Here is a 15,513-nt window from a genome sequence, read left to right on the forward strand (position 1 = left end):
TAGAGAGGGGGAGAGAGAGGAGTCAGAGAGGAGGGGAAGAGAGAATCAGAGAGAGGGGGAGAGAGGATCAGAGAGAGGGGAAGAGAGGATCAGAGAGAGGGGAAGAGAGGATCAGAGAGAGGGGAAGAGAGAATCAGAGAGAGGGATAGAGAGAATCAGAGAGAGGGGAAGAGAGAATCAGAGAGAGGGGAAGAGAGAATCAGAGAGAGGGGAAGAGAGAATCAGAGAGAGGGGAAGAGAGAATCAGAGAGAGGGGGAGAGAGAATCAGAGAGAGCGGGAGAGAGAATCAGAGTGGGGGAAGAGAGAATCAGAGAGAGGGGGAGAGAGGATCAGAGAGAGGGGAAGAGAGGATCAGAGAGAGGGGAAGAGAGAATCAGAGAGAGGGATAGAGAGAATCAGAGAGAGCGGGAGAGAGAATCAGGGAGAGAGAATCGGAGAGAGAATCAGAGAGGGAGAGAGAGTCAGAGAGAGGGGGAGAGAGAATCAGAGAGAGAGAGAGAGAGAGAATCAGAGAGGGAGAGAGAGAGAGAATCAGAGAGAGAGAATCAGAGAGAGGGAGAGAGAGGCTCCTCAGAAACATCTCGAGGCCTTTGATGCTATATAAAAGCAAAAATGCCTTTGTTAAATGCCACTTCTTAATGTTTGTCCTGTTCTTTCCAGGGTGGAAACTCTCATAGACATGTGCGAGAAGTTTTTGCAGGAGATCGAGACCTTCCCCAGGTAAACACTTCCTCAGTTTGAGAATTTGAATTCAGTGTTAATAAAAAATACATATCTGGGAATAAAAAGCTGGTATCAGTAAAAGTGACCATGAAGATTCTCTGATTCTCCCTCTCTCATTCTCCTTCTCTCTGATTCTCCCTCTCTGATTCTCTCTCCCCCTCTCTCTGATTCTCTCTCCCCCTCTCTCTGACTCTCTCTCCCCCTCTCTCTGATTCTCTCTCCCCCTCTCTCTGACTCTCTCTCCCCCTCTCTCTGACTCTCTCTCCCCCTCTCTCTGACTCTCTCTCCCCCTCTCTCTGACTCTCTCTCCCCCTCTCTCTGACTCTCTCTCCCCTCTCTCTGACTCTCTCTCCCCTCTCTCTGACTCTCTCTCCCCCTCTCTCTGACTCTCTCTCCCCCTCTCTCTGACTCTCTCTCCCCCTCTCTCTGATTCTCTCTCCCCCTCTCTCTGATTCTCTCTCCCCCTCTCTCTGATTCTCTCTCCCCCTCTCTCTGACTCTCTCTCCCCCTCTCTCTGACTCTCTCTCCCCCTCTCTCTGACTCTCTCTCCCCCTCTCTCTGACTCTCTCTCCCCCTCTCTCTGATTCTCTCTCCCCCTCTCTCTGATTCTCTCTCCCCCTCTCTCTGATTCTCTCTCCCCCTCTCTCTGATTCTCTCTCCCCCTCTCTCTGATTCTCTCTCCCCCTCTCTCTGATTCTCTCTCCCCCTCTCTCTGATTCTCTCTCCCCCTCTCTCTGATTCTCTCTCCCCCTCTCTCCGATTCTGTCTTCCGCCCGGCACTAGTCAGACCACACTCAGAGTACTATGTGCAGTGTTGGTTACCGTGCGTTGCTTGGGATAGACACACATCATAGACGAGACAGAGATGAGCAACACAGTTCATCCCAAATATATAGGAGGTGAGGTGTGTGAAAGATCATAGAAGCTGAAGTTCTACAGTCTAGAGAGGAAGTTAAGGGACAACTTCACAGAGATACATGAAGTATTATTAAATGGTATGGGAGGCATGTAATATCAGTGGAAAGGGTGCAGTGTAGATTCACTAGGAAGTTACCAGGGATACAGGGTTACACTTATGGAGAGGGACATTTTCCCTAGAGTTGAGAAAATTAAAAGATAACTTGTTAAAGGTCTTCAAGGTTATTAAGGGTTATGAGCCTCTTCTCATCCTGCAACTTCTTATGACCTTTGCACCCAGTCCAGCAAGGCCTCGATTTTAAAATTCTCATCTTTGTTTTCAAATCCCTCCATGGCCTTGCCCCTCCCTACCTCTGTAACCTCCTCCAGCTCTACAACCCTCCGAGATCTCTGCGCTCCTCCAATTCTGGCCTCTTGCACATCCCCGATTTTCATCGCTCCACCAATGGCGGTCGTGCCTTCAGCTGCCTAGGCCCTAAGCTCTGGAATTCCCTCCCTAAACCTCTCCGCCTCTCTACCTCTCTCTCCCCCTTTGAGACGCTCCTTAAAATCTGCCTCTTTGACCAAGATTTTGGTCACCTGTCCTAATTTCGCCTTATGTGGCTCGGTGTCAAATTTTGTTTGATAATCACTCCTGTGAAGCGCCTTGGGATGTTTTACCATGTTAAAGGTGCTATATAAATGCAAATAGTTGTTGTTGAATGCAGGGACCATGATTGATATTTTCCCTTTATGGCATCTAGGGTTTCGTGCTCCTTGCACCTGATTTTGTGGAGTTTTAACGAGGCGTCGTTCTCTATTCGTTCCCGCCCAGCGCGTAATGCCAGTTTTCTCAACGTTGCTCCTAATCGTTTGTTTTCCCCCTCCCTGCTCCCAGGTGCTTTGCATCAGAACTCCAGTACTTACAGGAGAGCTTCGTGGAGAAGCTACTGGAAGTCATGCCCAGGCTGGTGGCCTGCAAACCAGCGGAGATGGTGAAGATCCTGCAGACTATGCTACGACAGAACAGCTTCCTCCTCTTGAAACTCCCAGAGCAGGTTGGCATTCATTCCGCATTTTTACACGGATTGTGCGGGCAGTATTTTGGAGGTGGGGTTGCTTTGATGCACTTTGCACAACAAAAGGATATAGAGGCTCTGGAGAAGGTGCAAAAAAAAAAGATTTACAAGGATGATACCAAAACTGAGAGGTTATAACTATCAGGAAAGACTGAGCAGGCTGGGGCTCTTTTCTCTAGAAAAGGGGCTAAGGGGTGACCTGATAGAGGTCTTTAAGATTATGAAAGGGTTTGTTAGAGTAGACGTAGAGAAGATGTTTCCACTTGTGAGGGAGACTAAAACTAGCGGCCATAAATATAAGATAGTCACCAATAAATCCAGTAGGAATTCAGGAGAAACTTCTTTACCCAGAGAGTGGTGAGAATGTGGAACTCACTACCACATGGAGCAGTTGAGGCGAATAGCATAGATACATTTAAGAGGAAGCTGGATAAACATGAGGGAGAAAGGAATAGAAGGATATGCTGATGAAGAGGGGAGGGAGGAGACTCGTGCTGTAAATTCTATGCAGTTCTGTGTCTGTTTAAGATTCACTCTCGAGAGCTTCTCCTGGCAGTTTATTTTTTAATTCATTCCCGGGATGTGGGCGTCACTGACAAGGCCGGCATTTATTGCCCACCCCCTAGTTGCTGCTTGAGAAGGTGGTGGTGGGCCTTCTTCTTGAACCGCTGCAGTCCGTGTGGTGAAGGTGCTCCCACAGTGCTGTTGGGGAGGGAGTCAGTCTTTGTAGCTGTTTGATACAACTGAGTGTCTCGCTCGGCCACTTCAGAGGGCAGTTAAGAGCCAACCATGTTGGTGTGGGGACTGGAGTCACCTATAGGCCCAGACCGGGTAAGGACGGCAGGTTTCCTTCCCTAAAGGACATTAGTGAACCAGTTGGGTTTTTACGATAATCTTCGGTGTTAATCTTATGACAGCTTCATGGTCACTTTTGCCAGCTTTAGTGCCTAAAAATAACACCCGGTGTGGTATTGAGCTTTGGAGGCCAGTAAGATCCCAGGTCCCAGTCCCCAGTCTGTGCTAAGTTAGCTGATCTAGGTCAGGGCAGCAGTTAGCGCACAACCGGAAAAAAAATAGAAGAGGGAGGATGTAAAGATTTAACTACTTCAGGCAGAGGATGGTGAACGTATGGAACGGACTGTCGAGGAATTCAGTGGGGCTGTTGTGAAGGGCAAAGGGAGAGTTGGATAAATACATGCACAAAAATATTGATAAAAGGGGTATCGTGTGCGATTATATTTCCTAAAAAGTATGGGCTGCCCAGATAGAGCACAGTGACCTTTTTTAAGTCTTGTACATAGGAACAGGAGTGGGCCATTCAGCCCCTCAAACCTGTCAGTTAGATCATGGCTGATCTGTATCTTAACTCCATCTATTACATTCCTATGTAACTTGCCTGTGGGTTAAGGAGGGCGAAAATTATCTGGGGTTCCCACTGCTGCTCACTGTCCAGTGGCCCCCAGCCGGAAGGTGCTCATGTCTGCCCATAATGTGGGTTAGGATCGGACACGGCTGTGATTATCCCCCTCTCCAGTCACCTCCTAGCGATTGGCTGAAGGCCATCAGTAATATGTCGGAACAGGAGCAAGAAAGAAAGTGCTTGTGTTCATAAAGCACGGTATCGTGTCTTTCAGAACCAACCCAAATCCCTTTACACACACTGAATTGCCTAGAGGTGTAGTTGCTCTTTTCACACCACCGGTCAGGGAGGGGGACCGGCAGAAAGGGAAGCAAAAGAAAACGGGAAGAGAGGACGGGACTGACCAGCATCGGTGCTAACATTTCCTGTTAAACCAGTGGCCCTAAACCTTTTAATGTTGAGTTATCAATGTGTGTCATTTTACAGCATCACTGCTGCTGGTGCAAAATAAACCCTGTAACACCGTAGAACTCGATTCATGATCAGATCCAGAATCAGCAAAATACCCCAACACATCACCTCAGCTGTGAAACTGTACGCTGCATTGACATTAAATGGAACTAAATATTACAAGAAAGAAAGAACTTGTGTTTCTATAACGCCTTTCACAACTTCACGACGTCCCAAAGCGCTTTACAGCCATTGAAGTACTTTTGAAGTGAAGTCACTGTTGTAATGTAGGAAACGCGGCAGCCAATTTGCGCACAGCAAGATCCCACAAACAGCAGTGTGATAAATGACCAGATAATCTGTTTTTTGACGTTCTATTAAGGGATAAATCCTGCAACGAAGGTTCACTCGATTGATTCCTGGGATGAGAGGGTTGTCCTATGAGGAGAGGTTGGGTAGAATGGGCCTATATTCTCTAGAGTTTAGAAGAATGAGAGGTGATCTCATTGAAACGTATAAAATTCTGGAGTGGCTTGACAGGGTAGATGCTGAGAGGCTGTTTCCCCTGGCTGGAGAGTCTAGAACTCAGGGTCATAGTCTCAGGATAAGAGGGCGGCCATTTAGACTGAGTTAAGGAAAAATTTCTTCACTCGGAGGGTTGTGAATCTTTGTAATTCTCTACCCCAGAGGGCTGTGGATGCTGAGTCGTTGATTATATTCAAGACTGAGACCGATAGATTTTTGGACTCTAGGGGAATCAAAGGATATGGGGATCGGACGGGAGAGTGGAGAAGATCAGCCATGATCTTATTGGATGGCAGAGCGGGCTCGAGGGGCCGTATGGACTACTCATGCCCCTATTTCTTATGATAAATATTGGCCCAGGGCACTGAGGAGAACATCCCTGCTCTTCTTGGAAATAGTGGCCGCGGGATCTTTTACGTCCGCCTGAGAGGGCAGACAGGGCCTTCGGTTTGGCGTCTCGTCCGAAAGACGGCACCTCCGACAGTGCCAGATAGTACAGAAATCTAACCTTGATTGGCTGAGTGTGATGTTGGCTCGGTGGTTCACAGACTCATCCCTGGGTCAGAAGGTTGAGAACTCCACACCAGGAGAGCCTCGCACAGGGCCGACACTCCCGGCAGTACTGACGGAGTGCTGCATTGTCAGAGATGCCATCCTGTGGACGAGAGTGGTTCCCCTCTACCCGTTCGGCGAGACATTAGAATTAGTCGGAAGATCTTTTGAGCTGATATTCTGGGAGGAGGAGGAGATCAAATGGGCAGGACAGACGTCTGCTTCCAAACTCTGGCTCATTCCTTTGTTTTGTAGGTGCACAGGGCATCTGCAACTATCATCGAGCCAACAGGGGAGTCTGACAACCCTCTGAGATTCACATCCGGGCTGGTGGTGGCCTTGGATATCGATGCCACGTTAGAACACGTGCAGGATCCTCAGAACACTGTTAAGGTTCAGGTAAGTCATCATAATCAACGGGACAAGCATGTTATCTATTGACAGGCGATCATTTTCCGGGTGGTCATTTCGAAACCCACACGTTTACCCTCCTGGTTCGTAATCACATAAAATCAATATAAGAACAGGATTAGGCCATTCAGCGCCTCGAGCCATTCAGTTAGATCATGGTCTGATCTGTATCTTAACTCCATTTACCCGCCTTGGTTCCATAACCCTTAATACCCTTACCCACCAAAAATCTATCAATCTCGGTTTTGAAGTTTTCAATTGACCCCCAGCCTCAACAGCTTTTTGGGGGAGAGAGTTCCAGATTTCCACTCCCCTTTGCGTGAAGAAATGCTTCCTGACATCACCCCTGAGCGGCCGAGCTCTAATTTTAAGGTTCTGCCCCCCTTGTTCTGGACTCTCCCACCAGAGGAAATAGTTTCTCGACATCGACCCTATCAAATCCTTTAATCATCTTAAACACCTCAATTAGATCACCCCTTAATCTTCTATACTTGAGAGAATACAAGCCTAGTCTCTGCAACCTGTCCTCATAATTTAACCCTTTTTTAGCCCCGGTATCATTAGCCCCGCTGCACCCCCTGCAAGGCCAACATATCCTGCCTGAGGTGCAGTGCCCAGAACTGAACGCAGACTCCCCATAGGGTCTGACCAGAGCTCTGTACAGCTGAAGCGAATATAGAGGAACAATTGGCAATTTAAAAAGGATCAATATCTGTTGGGAATTGAGATTTAGGTTATTATCCTATCTTCCTATATTGATTTTGGGTGACTATAAACCACTACTCGTATTCTTTTATGTTCCCATATTCACAGTCCTGTGGGGGAAACGAGTTTTCTGTAACCATGCTCGATGTTTTGAATTTTGTGCTTGATTTACTTTTTCCCTATCTGTTGTCACATGGGCCTGGCCCTTCACCTCTGTTTCTCAATCTTAGTAACCTAGGAACACACAGCACTGGAAAAGATCATTGCGGTTCATCTGACTGATCACAGTATTTAGGAACTATCACATCCCTCGATACCATTCACACCAATTTTTCCCCGCGTGCTCATCCAGCTCTCCTGAGTTTGCTGGTATCCTCAGCCCTCCGCACCATTGCCTCTCTTAGCAGTCTGTTCCGTTCTGTCACCATCCTCTGCGTAGCATAGTTAAATCTGAGCTAATCTCTACACCCTTCCCTCTAAGTTTGACTCCAAGCCCTCTTGTAGAATCTGTGACTGTGTTAAACGTAATGGCGTTTATCTTGCCTGCACCCCTTAGGATCTTGAATACTTTAAGTTCACCCCTGAGCCTTCTCTTCTCCGTTCCTCCTCTTTACTAGCCTCTCCTGATAACTCAGATATCTAATCCCAGCTATCAATTTAGTTGCCCTTAGTTGCACTCTCTCCAGCGTCTGGACATCTTCCTCACATCCAGTTTTAAAAACCATCCAATCCCCCTCATTTAAAAATTATAATCACAGAATCTTACAACACAGAAGGAGGCCATTCAGCCCATCCTGCCTGTGCCGGCTCTTTGAAAGAGCTATATCCAATTAGTCCCACTCCCCTGCTCTTTCCTCGTAGCCCTGCAAATTTATCCCCTTCGAGTATTTATCCAATTCCCTTTTGAAAGTTATTATTGAATCTGCTTCCACCGCCCTTTCAGGCAGCGCATTCCAGATCATAAGTCACTGCGTAAAAATATGTCTCCTCATCTCCCCTCTGGTTCTTTTGCCAATTATCTTTAATCTGTTAAGTTATGTCCACACTTCTTTTCCCCTCTTGATATGTGTACAGCAAAAGCAAACTGGGAAGGCTGTGGGCAATGTCTACAGTGAAGTGGGAATGCAGTGTAACTGAAATTGTGCCTGGTGTCACCTGCAGGTCCTGTATCCAGACGGACAGGCCCATACAATCCACCCCAAGCCGGCCGATTTTCGAAATCCTGGGCCTGGAAGACACAGATTGATTACTCAAGTCTACCTCTCCCACACGGCCTGGACAGGTAACTGGCTTAATACTGAAGTAGCAACAACAACGTGCATTTACGTTAAAACCTTTAACGTAGAAACACAGAGACGTAATCGGAAAAGGATATAGAGGCACTGGAGAAGGTGCAAAAAATAAAGATTTACAAGGATGATACCAGAACTGAGAGGTTACAACTATCAATTAATGTTGAACAGGCTGGGGCTCTTTCCTCTAGAAAAGAGAAGACTGAGGGGTGACCTGATGGAAGTCTTCAAAATTCTGAAAGGGGTTCGATAGGGTAGACGTAGAGAAGATGTTTCCACTTGTGGGAGGCAAGACTAGGGGCCACAAATATAAGATAGTCACTAATAAATCCAATAGGGAATTCAGGAGAAACTTCTTCACCCAGAGAGTGGTGAGAATGTGGAACTCACTACCACAAGGAGTAGTTGAGGCGAATAGCTTGGATGCATTTAAGGGGAAGCTAGATAAACACATGAGGGAGAAAGGAACAGAAGGATATGGTGATAGGGTGAGATGAAGTAAGGTGTGAAGCATAAACACCAGCATGGTGTTTTTGGGCCGAATGGCCTGTTTCTGTGCTGTGTAATTCTGTGTAATAGATGGACGTCGAGCCGAAGGTGGGGATGATAAGGGGGGGGGGGGTGACCAGAATCCTGGTCAAAATGTGGGTTTTAAGGAGGGTCTGAAAGGAGGAGAGGGAGGTGGACAGTTGGGGGGGATTTTAACGAAGAAATTCCAGATGGTGGGGCCTAAACCCTGTGAAGGTACAGCTGCCGATGATGGAGAGGGGGAGAGGTACGAGGCCAGAGTTGGAAGAATGGAAACTCGTGGGGTTTTGGTTATTGGGAGTTTGCTTAAATGGAAACAATCTCAGTCCATTCTTGCAGTAGCTCTGTACACAGATAGTGTAAACACATTCAAATAAGATGAGGGCAGGAAAGTGGAGTTCAGGTAGAAGATCAGCCATGATCTTTTTTTTTTATTCGTTCATGGGATGTGGGCGTCGCTGGCGAGGCCAGCATTTTATTGCCCATCCCTAATTGCCCTCGAGAAGGTGGTGGTGAGCCGCCTTCTTGAATCGCTGCAGTCCGTGTGGTGACTGTTCTCCCACAGTGCTGTAGGAAGGGAGTTCCAGGATTTTGACCCAGCGACAATGAAGGAACGGCGATATATTTCCAAGTCGGGATGGTGTGTGACTTGCAGGGGAACGTGCAGGTGGTGTTGTTCCCATGCGCCTGCTGCTCTTGTCCTTCTAGGTGGTAGAGGTCGCGGGTTTGGGAGGTGCTGTCGAAGAAGCCTTGGCGAGTTGCTGCAGTGCATCCTGTGGATGGTGCACACTGCAGCCACAGTGCGCCGGTGGTGAAGGGAGTGAATGTTTAGGGTGGTGGATGGGGTGCCAATCAAGCGGGCTGCTTTATCTTGGATGGTGTCGAGCTTCTTGAGTGTTGTTGGAGCTGCACTCATTCAGGCAAGTGGAGAGTATTCCATCACACTCCTGACTTGTGCCTTGTAGATGGTGGAAAGGCTTTGGGGAGTCAGGAGGTGAGTCACTCGCCGCAGAATACCCAGCCTCTGACCTGCTCTCGTAGCCACAGTATTTATATGGCTGGTCCAGTTCAGTTTCTGGTCAATGGTGACCCCCAGGATGTTGATGGTGGGGGATTCGGCGATGGTAATGCCGTTGAATGTCAAGGGGAGGTGGTTAGACTCTCTCTTGTTGGAGATGGTCATTGCCTGGCACTTATCTGGCGCGAATGTTACTTGCCACTTATGAGCCCAAGCCTGGATGTTGTCCAGGTCTTGCTGCATGCGGGCTCGGACTGCTTCATTATCTGAGGGGTTGCGAATGGAACTGAACACTGTGCAGTCATCAGCGAACATCCCCATTTCTGACCTTATGATGGAGGGAAGGTCATTGATGAAGCAGCTGAAGATGGTTGGGCCTAGGACACTGCCCTGAGGAACTCCTGCAGCAATGTCCTGGGGCTGAGATGATTGGCCTCCAACAACCACTACCATCTTCCTTTGCGCTCGGTATGACTCCAGCCACTGGAGAGTTTTCCCCCTGATTCCCATGGACTTCAATTTTACTAGGGCTCCTTGGTGCCACACTCGGTCAAATGCTGCCTTGATGTCAAGGGCAGTCACTCTCACCTCACCTCTGGAATTCAGCTCTTTTATCCATGTTTGGACCAAGGCTGTAATGAGGTCTGGAGCCGAGTGGTCCTGGCGGAACCCAAACTGAGCATCGGTGAGCAGGTTATTGGTGAGTAAGTGCCGCTTGATAGCACTGTCGACGACACCTTCCATCACTTTGCTGATGATTGAGAGTAGACTGATGGGGCGGTAATTGGCCGGATTGGATTTGTCCTGCTTTTTGTGGACAGGACATACCTGGGCAATTTTCCACATTGTCGGGTAGATGCCAGTGTTGTAGCTGTACTGGAACAGCTTGGCTAGAGGCGCAGCTAGTTCTGGAGCACAAGTCTTCAGCACTACAGCTGGGATGTTGTCGGGGCCCATAGCCTTTGCTGTATCCAGTGCACTCAGCCGTTTCTTGATATCACGTGGAGTGAATCGAATTGGCCGAAGACTGGCTTCCGTGATGGTGGGGATATCGGGAGGAGGCTGAGATGGATCATCCACTCGGCACTTCTGGCTGAAGATGGTTGCAAACGCTTCAGCCTTGTCATTTGCTCAACGTGCTGGACTCCGCCATCATTGAGAATGGGGATGTTTGCAGAGCCTCCTCCTCCCGTTAGTTGTTTAATTGTCCACCACCATTCACGACTGGATGTGGCAGGACTGCAGAGCTTTGATCTGATCCGTTGGTTGTGGAATCGCTTAGCTCTGTCTATAGCATGTTGCTTCCGCTGTTTAGCATGCATGTAGTCCTGAGTTGTAGCTTCACCAGGTTGGTACCTCATTTTTAGGTACGCCTGGTGCTGCTCCTGGCATGCTCTTCTACACTCCTCATTGAACCAGGGTTGATCCGCCTGGCTTGTTGGTAATAGGTAGAGTGAGGAATATGCCGGGCCATGAGGTTACAGATTGTGCTGGAATACAATTCTGCTGCTGCTGATGGCCCACAGCGCCTCATGGATGCCCAGTTTTGAGCTGTTAGATCTGTTCTGAATCTATCCCATTTAGCACGGTGGTAGTGCCACACAACACGTTGGATGGTGTCCTCAGTGCGAAGACGGGACTTCATCTCCACGAGAACTGTGCGGTGGTCACTCCTACCAATACTGTCATGGACAGATGCATTTGCGACAGGTAGATTGGTGAGGACGAGGTCAAGTAAGTTTTTCCCTCGTGTTGGTTCGCTCACCACCTGCCGCAGGCCCAGTCTAGCAGCTATGTCCTTCAGGACTCGGCCAGCTCGGTCAGTAGTGGTGCTACCAAGCCACTCTTGGTGATGGACATTGAAGTCCCCCACCCAGAGTACATTTTGTGCCCTTGCTACCCTCAGTGCTTCCTCCAAGTGGTGCTCAACATGGAGGAGGACTGATTCATCAGCTGAGGGAGGACGGTCGGTGGTAATCAGCAGGAGGTTTCCTTGCCCATGTTTGACCTGATGCCATGAGATTTCATGGGGTCCAGAGTCAATGTTGAGGACTCCCAGGGCCACTCCCTCCTGACTGTATATCACTGTACCGCCACCTCTGGTGGGTCTGTCCTGCCGGTGGGACAGGACATACCCAGGGATGGTGATGGAAGAGTCTGGGACGTTGGCTGAAAGATATGAATCTGTAAGTATGGCTATGTCAGGCTGTTGCTTGACTGGTCTGTGGGACAGCTCTCCCAATTTTGGCACAAGTCCCCAGATGTTAGTAAGGAGGACCTTGCAGGGTCGACTGGGCTTGGTGTTTTGCCGTTGTTGTGTCCGGTGCCTAGTGGTCCGATGCCGGGTGGTCCGTCCGGTTTTATTCTTATGACTTTTCGTAGCGAGATTTTACAACTGAGTGGCTTGCTAGGCCATTTCAGAGGGCAATTAAGAATCAACCACATTGCTGTGGGTCTGGAGTCACATATAGGCCAGACCGGGTAAGGACAGCAGGTTTCCTTCCCTAAAGGACATTAGTGAACCAGATGGGTTTTTACGACAATCCGGTAGTTTCATGGCCATCATTACTGATATTAGTATTTTAATTCCAGATTTTTTATTTAATTAATTGAATTTAAATTCGCCAGCTGCCGTGGCAGGATTTGAACTCATGACTCTGGATTTTAGTCCAGGCCTCTGGATTACTAGCCCAGTAACATAACCACTATACTACCATACCCGATCTTGTTGAATGGCGGAGCAGGCTCGAGGGGCTGAATGGCCTCTTCCTGTTCCTATTTCTTATGTTCTTTGGAGATTTGAATACCTTTAGAACGTCATCCTTTTTTTTTCCAAAGGTGATTTTTCTCCCCTCCTTTCCTGAAGGCACTGACCCTTCCTGTGCTACGGCTCCACGCAGTTCAATTACTCTCCGGTATCTCACCCACGTGGATAAGCCAGAACAATAAGTGAAGCCATTCAGCCATGGGGGGCATCCCAGCTGAGCCAGATCCTGACCTCACCTGACTTCCAGTCGGAGTCACTACGGGCCAATCAGTGTACGCTTCCCGCGTCGACCGTCACTATTGTAAATCCCTATGTCCACGTTTACATTGGGAACCGCCTGTGTTAATCCTCTCTCCAGGGGGAGGGGCTGTAGTGCGTAGGCTTTTATTTTCATCTCCCAGCTCCTCAGCCTCGACGAGAGAAAGACCAAAGCTGCAACCAACTTGACTTCTACTGCTTCCCAAATTGCCATTGGTTTTGTGAAAGTATATAAAAATAAGCACAGAATGAGCGACTTTAAAACAGGAACTGAATTACATCTGCCTGTGGGAGTTCAACTAGTGTGTGTGCGGTGTGTGTGTGCGTGTGTGTGTGCGTGTGTGTGTGCGGTGTGTGTGCGCGTGTGTGTGCGGTGTGTGTGTGTGTGCGGGTGTGTGTGTGCGGGTGTGTGTGTGGTGTGTGTGTGTGCGCGGTGTGTGTGTGCGCGGTGTGTGTGTGCGCGGTGTGTGTGTGCGCGTGTGTGTGTGCGGGTGTGTGTGTGCGGTGTGTGTGTGTGTGCGCGGTGTGTGTGTGCGCGGTGTGTGTGTGCGCGGTGTGTGTGTGCGCGGTGTGTGTGCGCGGTGTGTGTGTGCGCGGTGTGTGTGTGCGCGTGTGTGTGTGTGCGTGTGTGTGTGTGTGCGTGTGTGTGTGTGTGCGCGGTGTGTGTGCGCGGTGTGTGTGTGCGCGGTGTGTGTGTGCGCGGTGTGTGTGTGCGCGGTGTGTGTGTGCGCGGTGTGTGTGTGCGCGTGTGTGTGTGTGCGCGTGTGTGTGTGTGCGCGTGTGTGTGTGTGCGGGTGTGTGTGCGCGGTGTGTGTGTGCGTGCGCGGTGTGTGTGTGCGTGCGCGGTGTGTGTGTGCGGTGTGTGTGTGTGCGGGTGTGTGTGTGTGCGGTGTGTGTGTGCGTGTGTGTGTGCGTGCGTGTGTGTGTGCGCATGTGTATTTTAACACCAATCATTTTCTCCCCCCTCTCTCTCCCACAGAGCCTTGTCAGGTGGAGGTCCGATTGCTCCTGGCCTACAGCTCCAGTAGAAGCAGGGCGTCCGGCCTAAGTGCGATCTCCAGATCAGCCTGGAGCGATAGCATCGACGTTTTGCCGCAAACGGATAACGTCATCGAGGGCACCATTAATCTCAGCAAACACGTCAAGGTCTACCTGATGCCCAAGCCAGCCAGGCGGTGATAACCAGCGATGCTGGGCCAGAATTAAAAAGACACAACTTAGCTGGAGGAGGAGGTTAGACAACAAGCCGTTTGCAGAACACGAACCTGCTGGCAGGAGAAGCTTCCGGTTCATTGTACAGCTGTGATCTAAAACCACTGGGGAGTGCGGACATTGTAAACCTCGAGAGCGACCCCAGGTCGTGAACTCTGAATCGTTCACAATGCCTATCCGTTAACGGGAACTTCTAAACCAACCGAGGTCTACGCGCTCCCCTAGAGAATTCCTGCACTGCGTCTTCACCTTTCTGTTTTGGCGCTCAACAGATTCGGGTCCTCCCAGACGGTGAGCTGCTTTTCTAAAAGTCGGACATTGACCAAGAATGAGGAATTCTGTGGATTTTTGGAAACTGTGTTTTTGGAACAATTGAGTTTTTTTTTCTTATTGAAAGTTTGATATAAACGTTATGAGATTCTGAAAATGTTCAGAACGTAAGGGCTGCATTGCTGCCCCGTAACATGCAGTGGAGCAATACTCGATGTCATTGAAGGTTTGATTCTGGGCTCGCTGTGACCCCCCCCCCCCTCCCATCAGCCCCACTTTTATGTGAAAGATTGCAGCCTGGGGGTCGACCCCAGTTATTCTCCGAGCAGCTCGCCCAGGAGGGCCGCGGGTTTGATCCGTGCTGTATAACGCTGGTCTCTGCCAGCTGCGACGTTACAGCTGCCGTCGGCAACTTAGGCTGGGGGGGCGGTGGGCGGGCAGAACATCCAGCCAGAGTTCCTGCTCCTGATCGCTGTCCAGGCGTGAGAACGGGTTTGAGTTTGGCCGTGTTACCTCCCGCTGAGAAATTCACGATGCCCATCCGTTAACGGGAATTTCTGAACCCCTGGTGCGAGGGGCGTGAGGAGATTGGTGAACGTTCGTGGAATCACACCCGCTGGTGAGTCAGTGCCTTACCTTTAAACAGGGGCCAGAATCACGGGGCAGGAACCCTTAATGTCACTACAGCTCAGATTTAATGGCGGGAGCCTAAAACACCCACTGCCTGCTCTGCACTCCGCATTTACATACTGAGTCACGCAGGGTGCGGGAGTACTTGAAGCCTGTGATATTGATAACCCACTGGTGCCAGTGACTGTCTCTCAGTCCTTCAGTGTACCGCTGCCCACTAACACACTCCAGCCTGTGTATTACCCAGTCTAGCAGTGTGGGCCCTGTACTTTATTTTCAAAGCTTCAGTTGCCGGGCTGAGTTGAATTATGAAACCATTCAGCCATGTTACAGTCCCCAGGGTCGGGTCGGAGAGAGGGGCACCTGGACAGAACCAGATCACGGTTCGAGGTTGGTTTTAAATAAACGGATGGTTCATTTGGATCGCCACAGTTGGGTGGCGCTTTTAAACCTCATTAAACAAAATAAATTGGAAAAGTTTTTCACAGAAGGAGAAACTTGTTTTTGTTGGCTGTCGGAGCCCAAAATTCCTGTGGTGGGAGGGTGGGTACATGGATTGCACAAACGGGGGCAGGTGGGCGGTAATTTAGGGTGGGGGCCTAGTTTCACTGGGTTTCCACCCCTTTCTTTTCAGCGCAACCTGAAGTTGGAGAAGGGGCGGAACAGAGTCTCCGAACCTATGACCGAAACTACAGCAGAGTCTCCCGAATACAGCAGGATTATATCTCCAGCAAACAATCTATTTGCTCAACGGTCTATTCGAACAGTCTTTACACACGACAGCAGAGTCTATTTACTCCACAGACCGACTATTTAAACAGAGCCTCTACGAACT

General features: G+C 49.4%; 1 protein-coding gene across 1 annotated transcript in view; it reads left to right on the forward strand.

Annotated features, from left to right (window-relative positions):
- ints4 (integrator complex subunit 4) overlaps positions 1–15,175 on the forward strand; it is a 57,694-nt gene extending 42,519 nt beyond the window's left edge. Inside the window, exons 19-23 of the mRNA XM_067985622.1 lie at positions 662–721; positions 2,520–2,679; positions 5,843–5,986; positions 7,865–7,985; positions 13,546–15,175. Coding sequence (XP_067841723.1) covers positions 662–721; positions 2,520–2,679; positions 5,843–5,986; positions 7,865–7,985; positions 13,546–13,745 — 685 coding nt within the window. The 3' untranslated portion in view covers positions 13,746–15,175. The remainder of the gene's footprint in view (positions 1–661; positions 722–2,519; positions 2,680–5,842; positions 5,987–7,864; positions 7,986–13,545) is intronic.
- The last annotated feature ends 338 nt before the right edge of the window (positions 15,176–15,513 follow it).

This window comes from Heptranchias perlo, chromosome 6 (genome assembly GCF_035084215.1).
Source record: "Heptranchias perlo isolate sHepPer1 chromosome 6, sHepPer1.hap1, whole genome shotgun sequence".
Taxonomy (NCBI): Eukaryota; Metazoa; Chordata; class Chondrichthyes; order Hexanchiformes; family Hexanchidae; genus Heptranchias; species Heptranchias perlo.